Source organism: Mauremys mutica, chromosome 11, assembly GCF_020497125.1.
Source record: "Mauremys mutica isolate MM-2020 ecotype Southern chromosome 11, ASM2049712v1, whole genome shotgun sequence".
Taxonomy (NCBI): domain Eukaryota; kingdom Metazoa; phylum Chordata; order Testudines; family Geoemydidae; genus Mauremys; species Mauremys mutica.
This window is the reverse complement of record NC_059082.1, coordinates 17,343,800-17,358,410: the sequence shown is the minus strand read 5'-3', so window position 1 is coordinate 17,358,410 and position 14,611 is coordinate 17,343,800. Positions and strand designations below refer to the sequence as shown.

Below are 14,611 nucleotides of genomic sequence, written 5' to 3'. Positions count from 1 at the left end.
GGGTATAACCTTGCTAAGTTCTGGAGAGAATCCTCTCTCCTACCTTTCTCAGTAAAAGCAATATCAACAAACAGGAATAAAGAATTTCCTTTAGCAAACACACAATTGCAAATACAGAAATCAAATTATAAGACTAATTCGCCTTTCTAATTAATACTCACTATTAAATGGTAGAAACTACTCCAGGAGAACTTGGAGACATGACTGACCTCTCTCAAATCCAAAGAGAGCTCTCACACAAAGAACACAGACAAAGGCTTCCCTCCACAGAGATTTGAAAAAATCTTGTCTCTGATTGGTCCTCTGGTCAGGTGGTCATCAGGTACTGCATGTTAACCCTTTACATGTAAAAGAGACCTTAACCCTTAACTATCTGTTTATGACAGCCCTATAATTCATTCATAATAAATAATAAGAGTAGGGAGTGTGATTTTGAAAAGTGCCTAAGAAAGCGATGTACCCAAGTCCCATTTAAAGTTTCAGAGTTAGGCACCTGCCTCCCTTAGACATTTTTTGAAATTCTCACCCAATAACTCAATATCAGGAGAATTCTAAAGGGATTTTAAAATCAAATGTTTTTAAAAATTGGAAGCAGTTATTTATCATGTATCTCATGTACAAGGCCTTACATTTTCCGTTTTTACTGATTTATTTTTTTTAACCAAAAAACCCCAGGGTTTACAAAAGCTATTATACATTTTTTTACCAATTTTACCTGAATTTTGGACCACTCAAGAACATGAGAATACTGATTATGTTAAAAAAAAATCCAGTACATTACATTAGGTAGAGGTATGTGTATATGTAGGCATACGTATGTATACGTCAGTGCTTATCTCCTCAAAAAAAGAAGGTCTGGAACTCGCCAGACCTGGCTCCCTGCTCCAGAAGGAAAGATGGTGGCTCTATAACCTGAGCAGTCCAAGTAATTCCAGGCTTCCATCTCTCCTTCTGGAGTGGGCTTGAAAGCAGAAGAGGTGGAGAAGGCAGTGTGAGATGGCACCCTTGCCTCCTCCATCTCTTCCATTTCTAGGCCTGCTCTGAAATGAAGGAGAGATGGCAGGTCGGTTATCTGGGCTGCACAGGTTACCAGTCTGCCATCTTTCCCTCTGGAGTGGGGAGCCAAGTCTGGGGATCCCTGGGTCCACCCAGGTTTTCAAGCTGCCATCTCTCATTCTGGAGTGGGAAGCTGGGTTAGAAGTACTCTTACTTTTCTCCATTTGTTGCTGTTTTGTTGTCCTCTGGTCCCCTAATAATTCTGATATTTATGCAGAAAACTGTGAAGTTACTTTTTTGCACTGATTTTCACCTGTTTTTAAATTTTTATTATGAACACTGATAAATTCCTGAGGAATTTTAAACAACATAAAAATCTAAAATAAAGGGCCTTGCTCATATTTTACAGATAGCAATATGATTTGGCTTACTGTTTATCGACAAAAGATCAACAGACGATATAATGTGGGATCCTGCAATCCTTTACTTTGATAAGCATGAGTAGTCCAATGACTGCCACCAGACTATGTATGTGAGTGAGGACTACTTTAGTATGTAAGGGCTTGCAGGATCAGAGCCAGAGTTATCTGATTACTACAGTGTAGTAATTTTGCTAGAAATGTATCCATGATCAAAATATGGCCTATTGATGACAAATCTGAACTTAAAAGTAAAGTGAAGTATTAATTTATTAAATCCATTAGAAAAATAATATGGAGATATACCTATCTCATAGAACTGGAAGGGACCCTGAAAGGTAATTGAGTCCAGCCCCCTGCCTTCACTAGCAGGACCAAGTACTGATTTTGCCCCAGATCCCTCAATGGCCCCCTCAAGGATTGAACTCATAACTCTGGGTTTAGCAGGCCAATGCTCAAACCACTGAGCGATCCCTCCCCCCTTACATGGAGGCTCTCACTCCATGAGTGTATATGTCATTGAAGCTAGTGGAGTTCTGCATATAGATCTAGTTAAGTATATGGCATCTGGTGTCTTTTATCTGCCTGCATTTTGTTTGTTTACCAATACATTTCATATTGATATTGGTCGGTATTTTTACTGGGGATTTTTTTCCAATCATGAGCTTTGATTTTGAGAATTGCACATGTAGATGGTTCATCATTTATATAGCCAAACCTTTTGAAAAATGCAAGGAATTCTTTGGTGGTTTCTGTACAGTAGGCAGCAGCAGCCTCAGGCACCAGCGCTCCAAGTGCGTGCTGGGGGCGGCAAGCCATGGGGAGCGCCCTGCTGGTCCCTGCAAAGGCGGCAGTCAGGCAGCTTTTGGCAGCTTGCCTGCGGGAGGTCCGCCGGTCCCGCGGCTTCGGCGGCAATTTCGCTGCGGTTACACCAAAGCCGCGGGACCGGGGACCTCCCGCAGGCAAGCCGCTAAAAGCTGCCTGACTGCCGTGCTTGAGGTGGCAAAAAAGCTAGAGCCACCCCTGACAGTAGGCATACTGAGGGCACTGCTGCACAGTGGCATCATAGTTAAACAAACAATACAGTTTCTCCATCACTGTTGCAGCCAGTAAATTTAACCTTTTTGCTTTGATATTATTTTAAGAAACCCAAAAGTAATTAGGAAACACTGAAAAACAATAAGTTAAAGAATTCAGTATGTGCTGTAGGATTGAGGCTGTGGACACAGCTGGTAGCTATCAATTATTCTTGGTTATTACAGAAAAATCTGACTCCTTCTGTAATCACATAAAAATCTGTCAACATTGCATAGTACTTCATCTTTTACCAAGTGTCAAAAAAAAAAGGGAGGGGGGGTAGTGTGTGGAAAGGAAATCATTTGGAATTGTGACCAATATAAGGTCTATAGTTGTTGGAGATGACCAGCCTTTAACATAGTGGATTCTTTTTTTTAAAAAAAAATCCTCTTTCATCTTGCCAGATGCTTTAGTGGCTAATTATTTACGCATTAGGTGAATTTTCTATAGTTTATACCAGGCAAGATTCTCTTAAATCTTGAAATTATGCAAGGAGTCTGGAGTAATGATAAGATCTATACAGAATAGGCTCTTTAAAGAACAACAAGAAACATGGAGAGCATTATTTACAGTTTCCTTTTTTAATGTTAACTGTATAAAGAATGCTAAGAAAGCCTTTTAAGAGATTAATCAGTTCCGACTGTGAGCAAATTCTGTCCTTCTGCACACACACTGATCCTATTGACTTCCTTGGGAGGTTCATCTGCATACCTGAAGGCAGAATTTGACCTTACGTGTTAGACAGGAACTAAGATTTTTTTCCACAACGAGCATGGTAGCTATCTATCTTACAGAAACTGCTGTATCACAAATACATTTGCTACACAATTACTATCTATAATGGTTTCTCACACTAATTTTCATTTGCATTTCTTCTCCTATTGACAGACTATAAATGGGAATATGCTGAGTGGAATCCTTGCTCTGCTACCTGTGGGAATTCAGGAACCCACTTCAGAAGGCTGCAGTGTGTGAATTCCGAAGAACAAATAGTGAATGAATCATTATGTGAAGACCATCAGAAGCCAGTGGTTAGTTATCAGTCCTGCAACATACATGACTGCCCTGCCAGGTAAACCCCTTCCTGTTGTGTTTCGACCTGTGTTAATACTTCCTTTTAAAATATGCTCATGAACCCCTGACATTGTTTCCATGTGTTCTACTGTGACTCTGAAATATACTAGCTTTTGTGCAGTGATGCGTCCTAAGGCAAGGGAGAAGTGAAGAGCTGCCATCAGCAATTACAGGAATACTAATTCTTCTAGAGACAGGGCAGCATTCAGTCAGAATTTTAAGCAACTTGATATTGTAACAGCATGGTTCAGAGCTCTAAATTTCAAAGTATCTAGCAGAGGGGGGGTCATTTTTAACACCGAAGTGGACTCTCAAGATGGAACAGTTTATATTTGTGGATTAGATGGTAAAAGCCTTGTAAAACATACTTGCTTAAGGAAGTGTTAATGGTAATAAATCAAACAGCTGAAATATCCATATACTTGCATATTACTTTTAGATATAGATATAGTTTGGCCATGCATCCTGTCTTAGATAGACTTGAGACCTTCCCAAAATTTCTGCCAGTTTCCAAGTGGAATGGGGACATCCCCAGGGCTGGCTAATCTGTCCATGACATAGATCGTGTCTAGCGCTGCTTGGGTTCACAGGGTTTTTGGAAGAGAGTGGTGCAAGGCATTCTTTCTCTTCCTTGTGCACTTGCACAGGAGCCAGAGTCTTGGTGTTTGCACTTGCAGAGGACAAAGTTAGAGTGTGTTTAGCATCAGCAGTGGTGCTAGACAGCGGAGCTTGCCATGGACCATTGTTACACACTGGCTAGCAGAACAGGGTTGATGCAGAGGGGGAATTGTACTGTACTGTACTGTAACTGCTTATCTGTATGATCTACCTATCGTCTTCCTATAGGACCTATCACAATAGTATCTCAGCCTTTCAGACTGTGTTGCAGCTCCCTTTCTGGCATGCAGTTCCTCACCAGTCTTGTTGGCCTTCTGGCTAGGTCAACTAGAATGCCTCTGGGGACTGCTCTTGGGAGAACATGTCTGTGCACGTGATGCAGACACACCAAAAGCTTTAGCTGTAACTGCCAAGAACTCAGCTCCTGTTTTACCACTCACTTCTCACTGCTTGGGAGGAACTTTCCTCCCTGTCAAAGTTCTGTTCCCAGCCTGCAGCAGGAACAATTGCTGCCACATGAATACAAGCACTCTGCATCTCCTGTCAGGAAAGGGCATCTCCTAACTGCCAGCAATGTGAAATTCATGAGGGAGAGAAAACTCATGCACGTGTTGGAGTTGCTGGTCATTGGAAAATTGTTGGAGGGAAGTGTTAAGTCATTAAGTGACATTGTGGAAGTACAATTGCCAGTACAGGTCTGTCGCAACTTTCGTGCATTTAACATGCGCGATTTCAGCTTTACGCTGAAGGGCTGGAGTCTGGTGGGGGGGTGGCCTCAAGTGGAAGAGGCGTGGCCTCAAGATTTAAAGGTCCTGGGGCACCAGCTGTGGCTGGGAGTCCCAGGGCCTTTAAATCACCCAGGGGGCTCCCAGCTGCAAAGGCAGAGGACCTCCGGGCCCTTTAAATGCCAGCTGCAGCCTGGCTGCCAAAGCTGCAGGCTGGCATTTAAAGGGCTCCTCCGGGCTCCCCGCCACGGTGGGGAGCCCGGAGGAGCCCTTTAAATGCCGCCCCAGCCCTGCCGCCGGAGCTGCGGGCCGGATTTAAAGAGCTCAGGGATATAATTTTCAGTATACGCGGTTTTCGCTTTACGCGATAACCACAGAACGGAACCCCCGCGTATGATAAGACTTGCCTGTATGTTCTAAAACCTTTGTATTCTAAATATATAAAAAACAAAACATAGCAATAGATAAATATAAGAAGAAATGTGTTTATATTTCAATATTGGCAGCCAAAAAACAGATCACTCTAAATTGTGAGTCTGAACTCAAGCCATCCCATAACAAGTGAATTTCCTGCTGATGGAAAAATATAATAATCTGAAGGAGTTTGAGAAGCATGGACTCCACTGCAGGCTTTCTTCTGAAATCAGGCCAGTTGACTCAGGTGAAAGAAAGAAGGAGAGAGTAATGTAAATACTTGGGGCATTAATGCTCCTCTAAGGAGAATTCCAAATACGTATGTAGTGAACTCTAGCATACAGCTTGGCAAACTGTATTAAACTGATCCGAGAGCAATTGCATCAAAAGTCTCACAGTTAATTCATATGACAAAATATACTAATACCTAAGTTCTCTCTGACCTAAAATATTCACTAAAGTGCTTTAACTTCCTGTTTTACTTGTATTGTGTATTTTGCACAGAATTATTAGAATTTTAGAATATATCTATTAATATGCATATAATTAATTAGAATTAGAATTTTGCATTTGTTTGCATGAATTGAAATGTTTGTTTTCCTATCTACAGTACTTAATTTTTTCTATATTTATATTGGTATTTTGTATTGGAGAAGAATGAAAATATTTGAGTATATTTCCTTAATAAAAACATTTCCTTTTATAAAAGAACCCCGTGTCGCTTACATAAAGAGGGCCTGCTGATCTCTAAGAAATGGGTCTTGCAGGAGCTGCTAGTGACTGGCACAAACTCTTCCTTTTTCTGTTGCCTCCAGTATGGTCACTCACCAGGGAAGGGAAGTAGAAAGCATTTGAACATTCAGCTCCATTCCCCACATAAGTGGCCTGTGCGCTGCTGTTAACCCACTGTGCCCCTCCCAGGATGACTCATAGAAGTATATGGAATTTAAATGTAAAGCAAAAGTCATAGGCACCGATTCAGCAAAGCATTTCAGCACATGCTTATCTTTAAGCTCATGCTGAGACTTCAGCACATGCTTAGCGTGTAGTAAGTACTTGCTGAACTGGGGCCTTACTGACCTATTGTATAAATACTGTAAATTTGTACAGTCCTTGAAAGAAAACTGAAATGAAGCAAAGAACAGGTGTCCCATTTTTAAAGGCAGTAATCCATCCTGAGTGGACAAACTACTCGGCCACAAGGGAACTAGGTAATTGCTGATTAGAATAGCATATCCTTCCTATTTTCACAATTATGCTACATGTAATTTCCCAATCCCTATTTTTAGGTTGGATTTAGAAAAATATTAAATAGAATAAATTGAACCATCTCTTGCTTCTTCTGTTGTGCCTGTTGTTCCTAGCTGTTCAGATAAACACTAAATTATTCAACATATCATCGATAGAAAAATGTTCAGGTCAGTCCTTTATATAACAAGCTCTTTACCTAGCAAATTTTGGTGACTTGTGACACCTGTTACTTTAATTATATTTGGGTCACTATATATATCATCTTATAATATAAGCTGTGAAAGAGAGGGTCTGTTGTCAGTTCTGAAAGAATCTCTTAGATTCATAGATTTTTTTTAAGCCAGAAGGGACCATTATGATCAATGGTGGATTCTCTGTAACTTGAAGTCTTTAAACCATGATTTGAAGACTTCAGTAACTCAGCCAGAGGTTAGGGGTCTATCAGAGGAGTGGGTGGGTGAGGTTCTGTGGCCTGCAATGTGCAGGAGGTAAGACTAGATGATCATGATGGTCCCTTCTAACCTTAAAGTCTATGAGTAATCATGTAGCCTGACATCCAGGGTAATACAGGCCAAAGAAATTCACCCAACAGTTTCTGCATAAAGTCCATAACTTCTGTATGGCATATTTTCTTAAAAGGATGTCTTCTGAAAATCATCTCTATCAGTCCTGGCTCAGAAGAAACATTGCTTAGGAGGTCATAATACTGGCTCATATTTTTTTCATGTTAAGGAGTTGACTTTAGGCAAATGTCTATAACTTGCAGCTACGATAGTAAGTTCCTGTGGTTTTTATTTTTAGAGAATTTGCTGTGCTATACTATTGTATTTGCATTACTTTCCTATTTACTGTCTGTTTATCTTACATCCTCAGATGGGTAACTAGTCCCTGGACTGAGTGCTCTGCTTCTTGTGGTCATGGATTTCGCCAACGACAAGTAACTTGTCAACAAGCAAAAGCAAATGGCACTACATTGATGTTGTCACCAGATGCCTGTGTCGACAAAGATAGTCCACTGGGAAAGAAAATGTGCACAGTTCATTCATGTACAGAGTGGATGATTCAGTCGTGGGGACAGGTAATCTACCCTTTGAAAATCTTGATGGGAAACTCACTGTAAATACAGCTATGTCATCATACTGCAATCTTCAAATTAATGTTCTGACCTCCATGCTTGGTAGTTCTGTTACTGTTGGAAATCTTTGTAGATATTTCTTCATATTAGTAGTTAATATTATTTGTTTTGTACCTAGAAGGCCTTAATTGGCATTAGGGTCTGTTGTGCTAGGTGCTGTCCACAGGCATACAGGAAGAACCGGAAAGGTGTAGTTAATGTTAGTTTTCAGACAATGTTTTACAAGTCTTGGCTCCTTTATTTTGCAATGTCTAGTAAGTTTATTTGATCAAAGAAAAGATATTCTGTGGAGATGTAGGCTGGGTATATGCAAGTTTTATCTGACAAGTGAATCCTGCACAGAAAACAAAACATATGCTTTGAAACCCTAACGTTAGCATCACTTTATTTTACAACCTGGTCCATTTTTCTCTCTCTCCCTCCCCAATATTGGTACAGTGCTTTTATTGCACTTGTACTGGAACCGAAGCTGTATCTGTGAAAAGGCAGGTGTGTGGATGTGCTTTAACAGTAGATGACACAATATTTTAACAAGAGGAATTGTGCTTTTTACTTTCATGTTACAAATTGCAATAGCTTTTGAATTTATGATGATTTTTTCAAGAGGACTGGTATGGTGTTTACTATTTGACCTTAATAAACATTTCAGAAACATTTCCCTGAATATTCACGCAAATAAAATTGATTTGGGTTCAGCTATGATTATTTCCCTTTAATGTCCATCTTCAGCAGCTCTTTTAACAAAGGCATTTACCAGAAGAACTTGCTTGAAGAAATGGTTAATTTTAAGTGAATTTTAAAAACTATTTGTAAAACACGGATTTTGAACTTGTACATGCAAATATTCATACTGAAAGCCTGATTCTAAGTGATACATATAACCAATCATGAAACAGATTCTGTTCCGTGTGCCCAATCAAAATTAACAAATACAGTTTGAATTTTAAATATCAAATACTCACGAGAAACTGCTTATGAGCAGTCTACAGGCCAAGAATTATTGGCAAATAATTTCAAGTAATAATTTCAAAAGCTTCTCATGGACAAGTCACAAACAAACAAACAAACAAAAGGATATTTTGGCAAGTTATGTTTTCACTGTGAATTATTTTCTTAGCTCTGTTTACAACAGTATAACAAAGAAACATTTAAATGAACCATGCACTAATATCAAAACAAGCAGGTGACTTAGATTTTATGTGGACATACATAAAGATTATATTTGCTAACAGAAGATTTTTTTAAAATTTATTTTTAGTGTTCTGGTCGCTGTGTAGGCCATGCTGTGGGTTTACAGCATCGTCACATTATATGTCAACATCGCAATGGATCTCTCGTTCCAGACTCTTATTGTGACGAAAGAAAAAGGTACACAGTTTGAAGCAGTACAGAAACTGTCCTGCTTTAGATAATACTTTTTACTTTATAGTGTCTTTCATCCAATATTTCAGTGCACTTTTATAAACCATGAATTAAGCCAATCCCCCAGGAAATAGGTAATTATTATTATTCCAGTGCTACTGATTGAGTAAACTCCAGGCCTAGAGAAGTTAACTGACTTCCTAAGTGTCACTCAGGGTATGTCTACACTAACCTCCGGATCGGCGGGCAGCGATCGATCCAGCGGGGATCGATTTCTAGATGTGATAAATCGACTCCCGAGCACTCTCCCGTCGACTCCTGTACTCCAGTGCCATGAGACACGCAGGCAGAGTCGACGGGGGAGTGGCAGCAGTCGACTCACTGCAGTGAAGACACCAAGGTAAGTCGATCTAAGTACATCGACTTCAGCAATGTTATTCGGGTAGCTGAAGTTGCGTAACTTAGATTGATCCCCCCCAGTGTAGACCAGCGCTCAGTATGTTAGTGGCAAAGCCAGGAATAGAACCATGGAGTCTTGAGTCCCAGTCCCATATTCAAAGCACACTAGACAACATTAACCACAGAAAGTACAATGTTAGTCCAGGATAGGGAGTAGGGTCCAAAAAAATCTAAGGATGATGGTCAGGAAAGAGAGAGATGATAGAAAATACAGAATCAAGATGCTTAATTTTAGGTTAGAGATTGTATATGAGGGGTTTTTTTAGGCATCACTCGAATTAATTATCACTGTTAATTGTAATGGAAGCTGAAAAATATCAGAAATAAAACACCACCCTTTATTATTTTTGAATTCCCCTCATCCTTGCATTGAGCCCCTCCCGTGCTGAAAGAGAGGGTAAGGGAACTACTTGTCAAACACCACAGTACAATCCAAGCCCTACATTCCTCTAGAACAGAAAAGTCATTTGCCTTTTCACTGTTTGATTTCTAAATGGGCCACAGTGTGTGTTTTTGACTTAGAACAACTTAATGACTAAACAGGCCAAGAGAAATGGGGTATTTTTTGCTCTGTGACACACATATATTTTATGTGACATATTTTTACTTTTTTTAATATCCTACTGTATGTTGGGGTCCAGTAAAAAATTAAAATTAAATAGGTCTACCTTCTTGTAAAGGCCTGCCATAGTTTTCTTGTCATTTTTGAATTGGGCCTCTATTGGTAATACTGATCTCAGAGTACTGTGCTGAAGATTAAGTTTTGTAAAATTACAAAGTTCTTCTGGGCATCATAATATGCAGCATATGGATCAATGTGATGTTTTGTGAGCACTGAAATAAGGCAGGTGTTTCTTTGAAAGCACACACTATGCTTCCTCTAAGTGTATGATGCCAAAGCTATACACCATTTTACATTTAGGCCAAGAAATATAAAATTGAATAAAGATGAGGATATGACTCTGATGATCTGTTCTCCAGAGCTGTGTTCTTTCTAGGCATCCTTTTGTTTTGTTTTTAGCTTCTAAGTAGCTCCCTGTTAAAGGAAAACTACAGCTTTGACATCACAACAAGATCTTAATTCCAGAAGATTGTGTTGGCATATGTATGATTTTTTGGCATGTGTTTAAGTGTTTTGCCGAATCAGGACCTACATAGGGTGGGCATAACCTCAAAAATTAATAGGACAATTTGCCCAACAATAAGGACTGACTTAAATTGACCTGTAGGAGGAAAAGTTTGTCCCATATGTGATCAAATGTCTAGGTCAGTGTTTCCCAAACTTGGGACGCCGCTTGTGTAGGGAAAGCCCCTGGAAGCGGCGGCCAGTACGTCCCTCGGCCCGCGCTGATTCCCACCGCCCCCATTGGCCTGAAGCAGCGAACCGCGGCCAGTGGGAGCCGCGATCGGGCGGACCTGCGGACGTGGCAGGTAAACAAACCGGCCCAGCCAGACAGGGGCTTTCCCTACACAAGCGGCGTCCCAAGTTTGGGAAACATTGATCTAGGTGAATAGATGAAAAGATAATGAAAAGTATGGGAAGAACATGTAATCTGCACATATACATTTGACTTTTTATCATGGGTTTTAGATTAATTAGACCTAAATCTGTGAATATTTCTCTCATAAAAGTGTTTCTACATTGTGGTGTATATAGGGTAATTGTAGCCATGTTGGTCGCAGGATATTAGAGAGACAAGGTGGGTAATGTGATATCCAGTATCTTTTATTGGATCAACTTCTGTTGATGAGAGAGACAAGCTTCATTCAGTAAAAGAAATTACCTCACCCACCTTGCCCTTCTAAATTGTGAGCATTTTAAAGGCATTTTCACTAAACGTTAGGGCTGAAATCTGCCCCATAAAGTAAATGTCGAAACTCCCCCTTACTTCAACAGGCCCGGATTTCACCCCAGAAGGTAAAAATGTTTGAGAAGTTTTGGTATCAGTGGGAGGATGCTATTCTGTATTGAAGAGAGTGCTTATGTGTAAAGTGTCTATAGCAGTGGTTCTCAAACTGGGGCCGCAACCGGTTTGTTTACCTGGCTGTGGTTCACTGCTCCAGGCCAATGGGGGCTGAGGGAAGCTGCAGCCAGCAAATCCCTTGTCCTGCGCTGCTTCCCGCAACCCCCATTGGCCTGGAGCAGCAAACCCTGGCCAGTGGGAGCTGCGATTGGCTGAACCTCTGAACCCAGCAGGTAAACAAACCAGCCCGGCCCACCAGGGGCTTTCCCTACACAAGCGGCAGCCCCATTTTGAGAACCACTGATCTACAGTATTCAATATGTTAAATGGTGAATTTACTTTAAAGTGGAGTTTTGTTTTCTAACTAAAAACTTTCTTGTTGATATTTTGCATAAACACCAACAGTTTCTTCTGTCCCAAGGTAAAGGAGCAGTAGTTAAAAAAAACGGGGACACATTTCTTCTCATTTTGTGATGACTGATGTATAACAAATAACTCTGTGCTAAGAAGCATCTAGCACAAAAATCTTTAACTATTGTGTTTTTTCTCCACAGATCAGCTGTCAGAAGAAACTGTTCTTCAGAGATGTGTGATGTGTATTGGCGGACAGGTCCATGGAGGCCCTGCAGCGTAGACTGTGGAAGTGGATTCCAGTCACGACGAGTAAACTGTGTACACAGGAAGAAGAATAAACCTGTGGCTGATCAGTACTGTGGGTGGAGGAAGAGACCAGTGACCTGGCAACATTGCAATGTCACTTCCTGTGGCAGTACGTAAACATTTATTTATATCTGAGCATAGTCATAGTTTGTAGTAGTTATACTTAGAGAGCAACTCCAAACTGTACCGTAATGATTTTGCAAGCATCTGATTGCACATCAAAGATAAAGCTATTTTCTCCAACAAACACTTCATTATCCCTGCTATACTTCTCTCCAGTTCTGGGTCACTTTGATATTTAAGAATTAAAAGCACCAGTTAGAATCAGGCATGTTATGGGTTAATCATATACAGATCTCCCCTACACAGCTGTGCCAGTACAACTCATTTATGAATCTCAGAGCACAATTGCTGATTTTACCAAATTGTGGGGTAGTTTTGTGAAATGGACAATAGATAAGTGGATATGATGAGATTACCAGTCATTTTATTTGTGACCGCGTTTGAACCCCTGTTGCTAGAGTTGAAATGCTAGCATAGTAACTGTTACCATCAAACCATTGTTTGTGTGAAACTATGATGATTAGTTTTACTGTTAATCCCTTATTCATTATAAAGCCTTTTAATGCTTAAATATATTTTTCAGAAGGCGAATGCAAGGATACAACTCACTACTGTACATTTGTAAAACATCTAAAGTTATGCTTAATAGACCTCTACAAACAAAGGTGTTGTCAGTCATGTCAAGAAGTGTAATTCTTCTGTGGAAAGTTCATGATGCTGCAGTGAAGAGATGAGAAAACAGGTTCATTAAATCTAGACTGTTTGAAGAATATACTTGTAAATAAGACAGTAGGCATAATAGTTAAATGGATACATGGGACTGATGAAAAATAGCATTGTAGATTGATATGCTTGAGAGGAAATTTTGCTGGAAGCATACATTGGCCACTTTACTGCAGTGGAACTTTTAATGTTTTAAACATTTTCATGTCTGGATTAAGAGGAGAATATCATGGCACATCATCTGTAGAACTTCACAGGTCATCATAGTACAATTTTATTGGGGAAAAATAACATTATCTAAAAAGGACCAGGTAATGCTTACTTCCCTTTACTTATAAGAAAGTCTAAGTCACAAAATCCTTTGAAGAATTTTGGAATGCAGCAACTGATGTCACTTTTTATTTTCATTGTGTTATCAAATTTAACAAGATATTTAAATTTATAGAAGCATTGGCTTGTAGCTATAAAGTTTTTGGCAGTGATTACATTTTCATAAACAGCCTGAGCTTAAACTATGAATAAGGTTCAATCTCACAGGACAGTATTATTGCGATTAGCTGTCAGCTGGATACACAGCAGTACATTTCATTTTTCATTTCTGTATTTATGTATATGCATTGTAGATGCTGTTATGATTTTCAAAACAGCAATGGATCTGTTTTTGAATAAATGAGGTGTCGTTTTCCTTTGCTCCTATTCTTCTACTCCAGTCTCACTGAAATATGATCAAAGTTGAGGCATGATTAATCTTCTCTACTGATTTTAAATTAGACTCAAGACTTCCTTATAAGAGCTGTGAATGAAGTATCACTGTTCTCTTGCACATAGTCAAATGGGGAACTAAAGCCAATAACTGGCCAAATGTGCCTGTCCAACTCTTTCCCTTCAATAAATATTTTCCAGTCATGGAAAAAAGGAAGAGGAAAGAGTTGTTAAATATGAAGATAAATGTGTAAGAAATCAATCAGGGCCGCCCAGAGGATTCAGAGGGCCTGTGGCAAAGCGGGGAAGCTGCGGCACTTGTACTCACCCGGCGGCGGTCTGAGTCTTCGGCGGCATTTCGACGGTGGGGGGCCTTCAGTTGCTCCATGTCTTCGGCAGCACTGAGGGCCCCCCTGTCGCTGAAATGCCACTGAAGACCTGGAGCGACTGAAGGTCCCCCTGCTGCCAAAATGCTGCCGAAGACCTGGACCACTGCTGGGCCAGGGCTCACGGGGCCCCTGAGGGGCCCGGGGCCTGGGACAAATTGCCCCACTTCTCCCCCTCCCCCCACTCTGGGCGGCCCTGAAATCAATTTCATTCAAGTTGATTTTTCATCATGACCATTATCCATACAAGTCTTTTGTGTGTTAATAAATTCTGACCATGACATCGTTAAGTAAATCTTTTTCTGGACGGAAAATTATATGCCTGATAGGGCTAAACATTTTGCTTTACCCCAGAGAAGCCTGCACAGGGCTGAAGATGGCTTTTTTTTTCTTCTGCAGCTTCCAACTGTTGCACAAATTGGAAGCCTGAATGCATATCTTCAATTGGACCCTGCATTAGTAGATTACTAGACTGCATTGAATTGTGATTAGTAGGCATGCTGTAAGAACAATTTTAGAAACAGTATTCCTATACCATGGGTTTGCATCACTGAAAATTAGACTAGCACTACTGTGTAGAAAG

The 14,611-nt window shown here is 40.3% G+C and overlaps 1 protein-coding gene across 6 annotated transcripts in view; it reads left to right on the top strand.

Moving 5' to 3' along the window:
- Positions 1 to 14,114, top strand: part of ADAMTSL3 (ADAMTS like 3) — a 287,105-nt gene extending 272,991 nt beyond the window's left edge. For 5 of the 6 annotated variants that reach the window (XM_044981169.1, XM_044981163.1, XM_044981164.1 and 2 more), the window contains 5 exons: positions 3,381 to 3,564; positions 7,448 to 7,652; positions 8,968 to 9,077; positions 12,049 to 12,263; positions 12,801 to 14,114. In XM_044981169.1, the coding sequence (XP_044837104.1) occupies positions 3,381 to 3,564; positions 7,448 to 7,652; positions 8,968 to 9,077; positions 12,049 to 12,263; positions 12,801 to 12,910 (824 nt within the window). In that variant the 3' untranslated portion in view covers positions 12,911 to 14,114. Of the gene's footprint in view, positions 1 to 3,380; positions 3,565 to 7,447; positions 7,653 to 8,967; positions 9,078 to 12,048; positions 12,264 to 12,800 lie in introns of those variants that run through there. The other variant, XR_006572626.1, reaches the window with a different exon arrangement.
- The last annotated feature ends 497 nt before the right edge of the window (positions 14,115 to 14,611 follow it).